This window comes from Castanea sativa, chromosome 5 (assembly GCF_040712315.1).
Source record: "Castanea sativa cultivar Marrone di Chiusa Pesio chromosome 5, ASM4071231v1".
NCBI classification, from domain to species: Eukaryota; Viridiplantae; Streptophyta; class Magnoliopsida; order Fagales; family Fagaceae; genus Castanea; species Castanea sativa.
In genome coordinates this window covers 58137712-58151054 of record NC_134017.1, presented here as the reverse complement: position 1 = coordinate 58151054, position 13343 = coordinate 58137712, and the positions used below count along the sequence as shown (strand labels likewise).

Sequence of the window (13343 nt, the reverse complement as noted above, 5' to 3'; positions counted from 1 at the left end):
AGGATGGTCGGGGAAATAATAAAAAAATAAAACTAGACGACGAAAAGGAAAGAGAAAAACAAAGAATGAATAGAAAACTAGAATAGAAAAAACGGAATGATAGATGAGCGGCGGTCAAGAGATTAGGATGTTTGACTGTTTGGGAGGAAAAATTGGTTTATTAGACTTATTGAACCTACTATTGAATAGATATCATATGTTTTTTTTTTAATTATTTTTTTAAATATCTCTTTCTGAACATAAACATCAATCCAGACCCATAACTTTGGAAACTGGCTGAAATCAATCTGTTCAATTTGGCAGTTTTTGTTGGTTTGCTTGGTGTCATGAACACCCGATTCTATTTCGAAGTTATAAAAGCACTACATTGAATCGAATCAATCATCTCCGGGTCAAAGCTGCCACTTTCTACTCCATTGAATCTGATAAGTCTCGTCGTCAAGCTCTTGGTGTATGACCGAAGCGTCAATGGAAGCTATTTCACAGTATATTTCAAAGTTATTCAGGACGTCCGGGAAGAGAGCAAAGCAATCTTCACTTCTTCCCGAGGGATTATGCCGGAGATTTTCACTCGCTGAGATCAAGATAGCTACCAATAAACTTCGATGATGATTCAGTAATTGGTGAGGGAGCTCCTGGCAAAATATATAAGGGATTTATTTGTGACTGTACCGTAAGCGTTGCAATAAAGCGTCGTAATGGGATGTTAGGACCGGGTTTCAAAGAGTTTGGGACGGAGTTAGTGTTGCATGGCCAGCTACGCCACCCTAACCTCTTCAACCTAATCGGATATTGTACTGACGAACACGAGATGATCCTAGTTTATGAGTTCATAGAAGGTGGATCCCTCGGCAGACACCTCCTCCATCAGGACCAACATGATCCCCTCCCGTGGAAACGAAGACTACAGATTTGCATTGGAGTGGCGCGTGGACTGCACTACCTTCACACTGGAGTTAAGCATACTATAATCTACCGCGACGTGAAGTTGATGACCATTTTGTTGGGTGAGAACTGGGAGGCCAAGCTGGCAGATTTCGGCTTGTGCAAGAAGGGTCCCCCGAGTTTGTCAAAGGCTTTAATTAGGATTGATTCTGTAGTGAACGGTACTGTTGGATACCTGGATCCCGCTTATCTTCGAACGAGTCAGCTGACTGATAAAACTGACGTCTACTGTTTGGGGGTGGTACTGTTTGAAGTACTCTGTGCGAGAAGATCAGTGCACATGGAATCAGAGAGGGAAAAGAGTATGGCCATCTGGGCTCCAACATGCGTAGAAGATGGGACCATTAATCAGATTATTGATCCGTATCTGATAGGGAAGATAGCTCCGGAGTGTTTCAAGATATACGTGGACATTGCCACTTCTTGCCTGCGAGAAGACAATTTGGCACGTCCTGCGATTGGTGAAGTGGAGGTAGGCCTTGAGCACGCACTGGAGCTGCAAGATTATGCAGATACTGCGATGAGGAAGGATGGTGTGGATTCTGGTAGTGGTCAAAAATTCAATATACCTATCCCATTGTTAAATTAAATACACCTGTAAGTGCTTCTATGAGGAATCAGCCAACTTGTTCTTGGGCACCGCCATGCCAAACGGCTTAATGAACAAACAATTATCAAATTCACATTTGGATTGGGGTCTTCTCTACTTCAAAGTCTATTTTAAGGTTTTTTGTCAGTGATATTGCTGCCACAGCCGGTGTGGAGGTCTTCTTTTGGGTTTGGGAAATTGGTCTGATTTTAGTTTTGTTAGAAATTTATGTTCAATGGTAGTTGGATAAAGGTTTCACAGTAATGGATGCTACACAGTATTCATAGATTGATGTAAATGACTTTGTTTGTATTTTGAAGCTTGAATTAACAACCACAATAATCTCAACGTTGTTGAATCTTTTTTTTTTCTTTTTGGTAAAACGTTATGACTTGGAGAAGGCCTGTAAAAGTCTTATTCATTTGCTTTCCAAATTCGAATGGTTGCTTCTTTTTTTTCTTTTGTTTTTTTTTTCTTTTTCTGAAAATCCTATTTCAAAGATACCGTCTTCTTTGTTCATCATGAAAAAGTTGAGCCTTGAATTTGTCACAATTTAGATCAATTCCACATTTATGCTGCAAGATAGGTTAGCCGTTAGCGGCCTACGTTTGTTGCAATGGTAGATCCGTAGATGGTTTTGAGTTGTAAGGCACAAGTGCCTTTTCCTCCCAAGATCTGACTTTGTTCAGACCAACACCCGGTAATAGCCTTTATGCTGCAGTTTACTTGAGCTTGGTCATAAATTGGTTCTCAATATTTACTATGGGGATCCCTGCTTGTTTATTCATCAAACTGCTCAAGGTCTTCTACACTTTTCGGTCAAACTGATTTGCTCATGAAGTGCATTGAACGTTTTCTTTGTAAGAGTAGTCATTGGTGAATATGATGCTTCCAATATATATATATATATATCAAACCTCTCTTTCTTTAGGTTTTTCTTTAGGACTTAGTGTACAATATTGTATTCTTGTACCCCATTCATGCAAATGTGTGCAATTGTACACTACATGAAGAGTGAACGTAAATAACAGAGTAGAAGGCCAAACCTGAAATTCTGAAACTACGACAACGCCAACAGATAGAGCGCAAAAAACAGAAGCATGGAACAAGAGACAAAACATACTAGGAGCCATGTGCTGCACATGGTTTGCTCCCCTTCTTGTATTGTAATATTTTGTAAAAGGGTCATGCTAACGAAATAGCTTAAGGCATTGGTTAACAATCCAGTTAAAGAAAGTTATTATGAAAAAAAAAAAAAAAGCAATTAATATTTTGACAATTTTTTCATTTATCATAAAAGTGATATCAAAACTTTCTTAAAATTAATCGTTAACCAATGCCCTAAGGGCACTCGATACAATACAAACTCTATTCCTAAATTAATTGGTTTGAAAAGAGGATTTGCATATATACAGGGTTGTTGTCGGTGCTATAAATTAATTGGTTTGAATGGAGGAATTTCTGGCAGCAGATTTGAGGTCGTTGTCAAGTGCTCTAATTAATTTATTGTAGGAGGCATTCCTAGTGGCAGCATATATGGGGTCGTTGGTATGTGCTCTAATTAGTTTATTAGAGCTGAGTAACTGTTTTAATTAATTTGCACAAGCAACACAAATCTTCAACAATTATAATATGTGATTTGCTTGGTTATTTTACAAGAATAGTAAAAAGAAATGAAAGCCAATATTACAAACTAAAATGAAAAACTGGTGGAGCAAAGTTAAGAGAAATTTGCTTTGATATTTGCTTCTTGTTCTGGTGAGGGGAGGAGGAGGAGGCGCACAGCATGGCCGAGTCTGTAGTTTTCAATGCGGTGGGAAGGCTAGGCAACCTTCTGATTGAAGAAGCGACATATTTAAAAGGGGTGAGCCAACAAGTCAAGCAAACGCAAATCGAATTAGAGTGGATGCAGTGTTTCTTAAAAGACGCAGATAAAAGGCAAAACGAAGATGAGAGTGTTCGAATTTGGGTTTCACAGATTCGGGAAGCTGCCTATGAAGTTGAGGATGTCATTGAAACTTTTGCCCTTGAAATCGCTTTGAAGAATAGAGACAGCACATTCAAGAAACATGTTCCTATTTTCAACACCAGAAAGCTTTACAAAGTAGGCTCCAAGATTGAGGACATTAAAACAAGAATCTCTGATCTTACTAGAAGTTTACAAACTTATGGTGTGACTTCTATAAAAGAAGTGGGCTCGAGTTCAGTTCTGGACAGGCAAAGACAATTGAGATGGTCATATTCCCATATTGTTGAAGAGTATATTGTGGGGTTGGATGAAGATATAAAAGAGGTGGTTGCACAGTTGGTAAATGAAGATAAGCACTGTCAAGTTGTGTCTATTTGTGGGATGGGTGGTCTTGGAAAGACCACTCTAGCTAAGAAAGTCTACCATCACAGTGAGGTCAGGCGTCATTTTGATGGTTTTGCTTGGGCTTATATATCCCAGCAATGCAAAACAAGAGATGTTTGGGAAGGGATATTCATCAAACTTACCTCTCCAACCAAAGACGAGAGGGATCAAATTTTGAAAATGAGAGATGAAGAGCTGGCAAAGAAGCTTAATCAAGTTCAGAAAGAGAAGAGATGTTTGGTGATCCTGGATGATATTTGGAGCAAAGAGGCTTGGGATATACTAAGTCCAGGCTTCCCATTAGGACAGAAAAGCAGCAGCAAAATTTTACTAACAACTCGCAATAGAGAAGTAGCCTTGCATATAGATCCAAGTGGTTTCCTACATGAGCCTGGCTGTTTAAACGAAGAACAGAGTTGGGAGCTGTTTCAGAAGAAGGCATTTCACAGAAACGATCCAGGTATATTCTCATCCTACCACTTTTTATTGTATACATATGTACAACTACATACACACACTACAAACTGAGGAAATCTCATTCATGTCTACAACATCTTATCATCTGATTCATCACATGAATGTTTTAATTAATAGTAGGTTTTCTTGTAGTTATTATTTAATCAAAGCTATTAAAAGCTGAGAAACGCGAATGGTTTCTTTTCGAAGAGGGCTTCAAAAACTATTGAAAGCTATGAGGTGCTTAGGTGCAAACTGTTTCAATCTCAATTAATGAAAAGAAGATTATGCATTCAAATTCATTCAGTCATGCTTATCACGAGTGATTCCTGATTGAGAAGTAGCACGTTAGTTTGTCTTTTTTTGCTAAAAAGAACTAGAATGATTTTATTGGGCTTCTGAAAGATAGAGGGAAAAGCTATCATCTTAAACCAAAGGACGAAGTTCTTTTTAATCTGGTGAGGTTATTGTAGTTTCTCATTACAGAATACGTAATTTCCAAGTTAGAATTCAAGAGATAGCCATTTGAAGATTAAAATTCAGTTGAAAATGTAGTCTTTGTCTTGAAAATAAGTTTTATAATTATCAAATCTTGTTATGTATGTCTTGTAATTTGAGTTTGTATTATGAGTTGTATATTTAACTGTTGGTAGTTGTGTCTCTAGAAGGCTTGAATGTTGTTACCTCGGATATCCTTTGAGAAGTCGCATTTCTTGAATTTTGTCCCACCAATTTGAAGATATCTACACAACCTTGTTGCTACTAGATTCTCCCATTGAGTCTCGGGCACATCTTTATAATCAAAGAATTTATTAGTGGCACTTGTAGTAATTCAATATATATGGTAGAGCTGTGCATTCTAAATTAAGCATTTGTACCAAGGAAGTCAATACCGTACCGGAGGCTGTACCGGTTTGGCCACCGGTACGATATATTTCGGATACCGGTCAATACCGGTGTACCGTTTCGGGTTTACTGCTATTTTATATATATATATACACACACACACACACACACACACACACACACACACCAAAATCTCTAGAACCATGTTTATAAACATATAATATTTCACTTATACTATAGTAAATATAAAATTTTATCATAAAACATTACCTCAATTTAGAACAAATTATTCATAGTTTTAGACTTTAGTATCAATTAAAAGAAAAAAAAAACACAATATATAGAAAGCTTAGTTGTTCATTGCATACTACGAAAATAAATAATACTAATAAGTTAATGTAAATAAGTTACCATTATGCCCTTACAAAAATTCAAAAATTACAAAACTAAAAAAAAAAAAAACGCTTTTTTCTGTACCGGCCGGTACGTCCGGTACCGGCCGGTATTGCCCGAAATTGGCTGGTACGGCCGGTACGCGGCCGGTATGACCGGTATTTTTTTCGGTACAATATAAAAGTGTACCGGTACCGGTACACTGGCCGGTACGGTATGTACCGGCCGGTACGGCCGGTACCGGTACGGTATCGGCCACCATGATTTGTACTAATTCTATGTTGAGTATTGTCATTTGGTTAAGCACTGGTCCCATTTATTTCTTTTCCTTGTTCTGCCTCTAATTTTCTAATTCTCTCTTTCCACCCCTTCCATCCGCATCACTTTTCCTTTCAATAAAAAAGATAAACTTCGAATACTTGAAAATGTAATAATTTCTAATTTAGTTCCTTTGAACATGCAGAATTCAAAATATTTGAAGATATGGAGAAGTTGGGGAGGGAAATGGTGGCAAGGTGTGCTGGTTTACCACTGGCAATTATTGTGCTTGGAGGACTTTTGGCAACAAAAGAAACATTGGATGAGTGGGATATTGTGCATCGAAATATAAAAATACACCTAGGCAGGGGCCGCGGTGAAGGACAACAATCAAGAGTTCACGAGGTGTTGGCTTTGAGTTACTTTGAATTGCCTTACCAATTGAAACCATGCTTCCTTTATCTGAGCCATTTCCCAGAGGACTTCGATATACCAACAAAGAAATTGGTTCAACTATGGGTGGCAGAAGGCTTTGTGCCGCTGAAGTATGAACTAGAGGGAGACGAAATGTTAGAAGATTATGCAGAACGCTACTTGGTTGACTTGATAAATAGATGCATGGTTCAAGTGGGTGTAATTGGGTCAAATGGAAGGATTAAATCCTGTCGTCTCCATGATCTTATGAGAGACCTATGCTTGTCAAAGGCAAAGCAGGAAAATTTCCTCCACATACTGAGTCCTTGGAGTGGAAATGAGACAGCTGATTCATCAACTGGTAGTATTCGAAGACTTGCCATATTTTCTGATAAACTTCTCACAAATGATTATTACAAAGAGAATCCTCAAATCAGGTCCCTTATATACTTCAATAAAAATAGCTTGCAAGTCAAATCAGTTTTTAAGTACTCAAAATTTCTTAGAGTTTTGGATCTAGAAGGAATCCAATCATTGGATGGATAATTACCAGAGCAAATAGGAAGCTTGATTTATTTGAGGTTCTTAATCTTGAAGAAAACTTGTATACGAGAATTGCCTTCCTCCATAGTCAATCTGGTGTGTTTAGAAACCCTAAATTTGGAAACCATTGAAGAACTGAGTTGGGAATCAACTGTACTAATACCGACAGTGATATGGAAGATGAAAAAGTTGAGACATCTATATCTTCCAAAGTGGTGTAACTATTTAACTGATGATAAGTTGCAACTAGCAAATCTGAGCAATTTGCAGACACTAGTAAACTTCCCCACCAACAAATGTGATGTAAGAGATCTTCTTAGTTTGACAAATCTTAGAAAATTGGTACTAAACGATCCAAGAGACTTTCAAGAGTTCGGGGAAATCTTCAATCCCCCTATCAAAAAATTAAATAGCCTTCGATCCTTGTCCATGAAGACTGAAATGCTTTCATTCCTTGATAAGGTAGTAGATGTAGGACAAGTAGTGCAAGGCTGTCCTCGTCTTCATAAGCTGCACATAGAAGGGCGGATAAACAAGCTACCAAATCACCAAGAATTTTCTCCATACCTTGCCAAGTTAACTTTGTGGGGATCTAGACTTGTGGAAGATCCAATGCCAGTACTCGAGAAGCTACCTTACTTGAGGGTCCTAAGAGGATGGGAAGCCTTCATTGGGAAGCAAATGGTTTGCTCTGAGAAAGGTTTTCCTCAACTCAAATCTTTACTCCTACGAGGCTTGCCTAATTTACAGGAGTGGACAGTGGAGGCAGGTGCAATGCCTAGTCTTTGCCGTTTAGAGATTACAGATTGCAACAAGTTGGTGACAGTTCCACAAGGATTGAAGTTTGTCAGCACGCTAAAGGAACTGGAGATACGATGGATGCCAAGAGCATTCAAACATAGGCTTGAAGAAGAAGGAGATGATTTCTACAAAGTCGAACATGTGCCTTCCATTATTTTTCTGAACTGAGCTTAGAATACGAGGAAGGGTGATTAACGTTAAAACAAACTTCAGGTTTGTATAAACTTACTATTTAAATTCTTTAGCTACTTCACTGCAACCTTTGTTTTTGCTATAAAGAAGATTGAGAGAGATAAATAAATATCATAGATCCCAATCCTAAATGACAATATTTTGTCAAAATACATAGTATCTAATAAAAACATATTGAGAGGTACAATGTCAAAAGTTTTAGACTATTGTTACTCATTAACACAAATGCAAATCACATCACTCATAATGGTTACAAAATATCGCCAATTTCATGTGTAGGTACGTTAATGGGAGCAACTACAAAATAGTAAGGTGAAAGAATAACTTGGTGCCTAGATAATTATTTGAAGAGCAGCGAAGAGTTATGGGGGCACTGGAAAGAGAATATTGACTCAATGCTTGATTTAATTTATTGTCGTTCATGGGTTGGTTGACTGCATATATGTAGTCTATGTATATTTCAGTTCGTTTCATTTATAAGTTGTAGGCTTGTTGCTTGATGCAGACTTGTAGTCAGTTTGGATTTCTATCGAGTATGGATGGACAAGTTTTGATTTTGCTGGTTTGCTCTTGTAACCATTTTTAGCTCTTGATGAATTAAAACTTTCATGGACCAAAAAAATCCAATTTTACAATCAATACAATTTATTTTTCTCAAACACACAGTTCCAACGACATTAAAAAAAATCATCATACAAAAATAATCCATTCAAAACAAATTAACCATCTATCCTAGCACCCAATTTTCTTTAGATAGAACCCATAAGAGTAGGGCTGTCCAACCCAAACCTAGAATTGAGAAATCGGTCTGACTCGGAACCAACTGAACCAAACCCTGTAGTGTAGCGGTCATTGGAGGGTCTATGTTAAGAACACTCTATATTGGTAGGTTTCACTGTCTGAGACCCAATTGGCCAATACGAAAGAAAACCCTGTTGTTCTCCTCCTCCTATCCTTGCCATGACTCATGTTCTTTGACATATGCCACCAATTTTCACAAATATGGCAAGATCCCTCCCCTCCCAACCAAACAAACCCACCCAAAATCCTGGAAAAATCGCTAAATAATCTTAATTTTTAAACTGTGTAGCCAAACAGCTCTCTTTTCAAAACCAATGTCGAGTTCCAATATTTTGCTACATAATTTGAAAATTGTGTTGTTGAGCTACATAATTTAAAAATTAAGGCTATTTAGCTATTTTTGCCAAAAATCCCTCCTCTTTTCCATTCCCCAAAATCACCGCAACTAAGTATTGCCTTAGTTCATTGAGTTCTCCCTATATATGTAGAAGAGTTCTATCTTTACACCCTCCAATCAAATACTATCACGTCAGATTTGGTTAAAAGTGAGAACAAAGCCTAAAACACCCTATTATAATCCCATAGTTCACATTCAAATTTGATATAAAAAATAAAAAATAAAGAAAAGAAGTCCAAAAAATTATTCAACTAGAAAAACAGCTGGAGCTGAGACATCGTCAACAATAGGGAGAAGCATAGAGCATACTGAATATTTATCCTGTTGAATTTTATGTCTTCGTTGTTACGGTATATACCAGAGCCACCTACCCACCCTTACCTGCTCAACAACCCCCCCAACAAAAAAATACTCCACTTGTTTGTCTATTTTTGAAGAGGTCTAAAACAGATCCTTTCGGTCATCGCCTGAGCAGCAAGCCGCTACTTTGCACTGATCATTGTTATACTATACGACCGAAGTGTGAACTAATGGAAGGTATTTCGAAGTTATTAAGGACGTCAGGGAAGAGAAGGTTAGACAAAACAAGACAATCTTATTCAGTTCTTCCTGATGGACTATGCCGTCGATTTTCACTAGCTGATATCAACACAGCTACCAGTAACTTCGATGATGATTTAGTAATTGGTGAGGGGAGTTATGGGAAAGTATACAAGGGGTTTATCGATCACCCTACTACGACAAGCGTTGCAATAAAGCGTGTGGATATCAAGTCAAGGCAGATTTTTCACGAGTTAAGGACCGAGTTGTTGTTGCTTTGCCAGCTACACCACCCTAATCTCGTCCCTCTCATCGGATATTATCTCGATGATCAACAGGTGATCCTAGTCTATGAGTTCATACCAAATGGAACCCTCTCGAAATACCTCCATTTCCAGGAGTATGTTTGCGATCCCTTGTCGTGGAAACAAAGACTCCAGATTTGCATTGGAGTGGCGCGTGCATTACACTATCTTCACTCTGGGGTGAAGCATAGTATCATCCACCGTAACGTGAAGACAAGCAACATTCTGTTGGACGAGAAATTGGAGCCCAAGTTGATAAATTTCGGGGATTACAAGATGGGTCCTCCGAGTCTGTCAAAGGACTTACCTAGGATGGTGTCTGAGGTGGTGGGTACTGTAGGATACTTGGATCCTGAGTATGCCATGCACTGGGAGCTGACCGATAAATCTGACGTCTACTCTTTTGGTGTGGTAATGTTTAGAGTACTCTGTGCCAGAAGTGCAGTGAGACGTGAATTAGAGACAGATGAGGCGCATCTAGCTACCTGGGCCCGAAAATGCATACAAGAAGGGACCATTTATCAGATCATTGATCCGTATCTGAAGGGTAAGATAGCTCCAGAGTGCTTCAAGATATACATGGACATTGCCAATTCTTGTGTGCGAAATAAGGGAAAGGATCGTCCCACGATTACTGAAGTGGAGGTAGTACTTGAACATGCACTGGAGCTACAAGAGAGCGCAGATGCTGCTAGAGAGGATGTGGATCCTAGTGGTGGTGATCAATACAAGTATCCCATTGTTGAATATACCTGCATTGCTTCTCCGCCTGAATTTGAGGGATCACCTGAATCTGAGGGATCTATTTCAGATTCTAATAGCACCACATCAGCTGAATTGTCCTTGGATGCCGCCATAGAAAGCCCAAACGGCCAATGATTAAGTTCGTAACAAAAATAAGAGTCCAGTGGCTGCGTTTTGCACTGCCTTGTGAACAAAACAGGGCTGCTGATTAGTGATATCATTGCCACGGTATGGAGTTTTGTTAGAGGGTATGCTTTGCTCTTGTTTTGGGAAATGGATCTGATTTTAGCTTTGTTAGACTTTTATGTTGAATTGTAGTTTGAAGTTTTCATACAAGACTTTGTATTTTGTAAGCCAGAATTAACAACCACAACAATCTCATCTCAACATTGCAAATACTGTTTTTTTGTAAATAGTCATAAGATAACTTGGAGAAGGTTGATTAGTCTTATTCACTTCCTTTCAAATTAGTTTTTTCTTTGTTAAAGAGTAAAATTCTTGTTTCAAGGACACTGTATTCTCTAGTTAATTTCCTGAGCCCTTGAATTTATCACAAATTGCCTTTAGATCATTTCCACATTTATGCTGCAAGATAGATTAGGGGCCTTTTGTTTGTTGCAATGGTCTTGACCATAGTTTTAAAAAGGAATACGGTCAAAGAACCAAATTATGGACTGATTACTGGTTTAATTAATAATTTTTAAATTATATAAATAAATAAGTTTTCTTATACACTAATAAACTAATAGTAATAAATATGTTTACTTAAAAAATATATATCTTTTTAAAGAATTTATGTATGTTTTTTAGCAGTTTACATCTTACATTTACAAAATAAAAATACCAAAATGTAAAAAACAGAAAGAGTACTAAACATTAATAGATTAATGCTACAAAATAATCATCCTACTGGATAATCCATAAAACTAACATTACAAAATAATCACCCTTAACATAATAAACTTTCATTGCATCCAAAATAACAAATAAGTTTCAAACAAAGAACTATTAAGTTTTAGAATTCATTGGATATCAACACAAGTCTCATTTGTTATAAAGATATTTGAAATTAGTGTCATCATGTGATCCAAATGCTCCACCACCGCCATCATCATTATCCTCATCCTCATCATCTTCATCTTCATCTTCATCTTCATCTTCATTAGGATGATTTCTATCTTTAAATCTAAGAGTATCATCTTAACACCAAATGATCCCAAATCAATGTCATCATCCTCAAAAAAGAAGAAGATGAAATCATCCTCAATCATGTCATTGTTCATATCTTCACAAATTCCAAAACCAATGAAGAACAGTAAATAAAAGTACGATTCTAATAATCATTTCTAATAATAGTCTAATTAAAGTATGCAACTAGGCAAAGAATTCACAAAATTTCTTATAAACTAACCTCCTTGTGCATAGCTAGAAGACCTTTCTTCAATTGGATAAGCTCCTTCTTCGTATGATGTATTCTCTAACTCCACATAATCAAGAAGTGGAGGTTCCTCTTCTTCCACTACCCAAAATTTTGTTTTAATTTTTTTTTTCTTTGTTTCCTTTTTCTTTTTGCCTTTTGTTTTTGTTTATGTTTTTTGTTTTGTTTTTATTTTTCTTTTGTGAGCTAACATTTGTAGGTGTGAAAGAAATTTCAAAACACAAAAAAAAAAAAAACAATTTAAATGCTTAAGGTAACTTCTTCCCTTTATACTTGAATTTATTTTGGCTTTGATACATTAAGGACAATGCATTATTTTAGTTAGGGGGAGAGGTCTACATATTTTGATGCACCTTGCATGATTTTTTTTTTCTTTATTTTTTGTTGCAACTTTTCAATTCTAAAAATAAAAAATAAAATAAAAAAACCTTGAATTTGAATGCAGAAGAGTTATAAGCTTTATTTTTATATCATGTGATGGAATGAATAATGCTGAGTTGGTTACACTATTTGTTATATTAAGACTCTTTCATGAAGAGCACAATTGGAAACTTTTGACCACAATAGCCAGGTTAGCGGACGGTTGGATGTTGAATATGCATAAATCATGAATAAGCTAGATATAAGCTGAAACTCAACTCATATAGAGAGTTCTTGAGCCTTACTTTTCTTTGTGAGAGTATATCTTTGTTTGAACTCTTAAATTTCTTTCGTATGCTTCAATATTTGTAAAAGATCTCTATATTTTTTGGTTGATTGCTGGAAATATTATGGGGAGATATACCATGATTCTACTTATTTTTGTCCTTAGGCATGCTGGTTTATGTGGAATTTTAGGAGATGAGAGCCTAAGACCATCAATTTTTTGTCACCAACTAAACAAATATTCAGCCTACCTTTACATTAACCATTGTCACCATCATTTGAGCCATGAGAAATACTTCTACAATACCACAAAACATTTTTATTTATGGGTATTCTCATGGGAGTTCAGGTTTTGAGCAATTGATGTGTTTAGATACCACCATTGTCTCTCTTTCTTCAAAAAAAAATTAAAAAGAAGGAAGAAAGAAAAGAAAGATAAAATAAAAAAAGAAAAAAAAAAAAGAAAGAGGAGACATTCATAATTAATCAATAAATCATTAGTGTCTTACACATCTTTCATATATTTCAGAAGGGTTATATGGTTGAGTAAAGGTTATTTTGATTCAAGTTGGCTGTCATCGCTATGAGTTGGGTTTGGCTTGAATTTTTTGCATTTGATTCATATCCCTCATATTTCAAAGATAGCAATTTGCCTTCATAAGATTATACTACCACTGAGAATG

The 13343-nt window shown here is 36.7% G+C and overlaps 4 protein-coding genes across 4 annotated transcripts; all 4 read left to right on the top strand.

The window, feature by feature from the left end:
• The first annotated feature begins 208 nt into the window (after nucleotides 1-208).
• Nucleotides 209-1904, top strand: LOC142636635 (receptor-like protein kinase FERONIA). Its single transcript, XM_075810909.1, has one exon. It carries the CDS (start codon nucleotides 704-706, stop codon nucleotides 1532-1534), a length of 831 nt encoding a protein of 276 aa, XP_075667024.1. The 5' UTR covers nucleotides 209-703; the 3' UTR covers nucleotides 1535-1904.
• Nucleotides 1905-3179: 1275 nt separating this feature from the next.
• Nucleotides 3180-8347, top strand: LOC142636805 (putative disease resistance protein At1g50180). Its single transcript, XM_075811108.1, has 3 exons — nucleotides 3180-4347; nucleotides 6046-7811; nucleotides 8070-8347. The coding sequence occupies exons 1-2, from the start codon at nucleotides 3321-3323 to the stop codon at nucleotides 6798-6800; spliced, it is 1782 nt and encodes a 593-aa protein (XP_075667223.1). The 5' UTR covers nucleotides 3180-3320; the 3' UTR covers nucleotides 6801-7811; nucleotides 8070-8347.
• On the top strand, nucleotides 6978-7766 carry LOC142635503 (putative disease resistance RPP8-like protein 4). Its single transcript, XM_075809647.1, has one exon. The coding sequence runs from the start codon at nucleotides 6978-6980 to the stop codon at nucleotides 7764-7766; it is 789 nt and encodes a 262-aa protein (XP_075665762.1).
• A 1171-nt stretch (nucleotides 8348-9518) lies between the features above and the next one.
• On the top strand, nucleotides 9519-10712 carry LOC142635502 (receptor-like protein kinase FERONIA). The gene has a single exon (XM_075809646.1). It carries the CDS (start codon nucleotides 9519-9521, stop codon nucleotides 10710-10712), a length of 1194 nt encoding a protein of 397 aa, XP_075665761.1.
• The last annotated feature ends 2631 nt before the right edge of the window (nucleotides 10713-13343 follow it).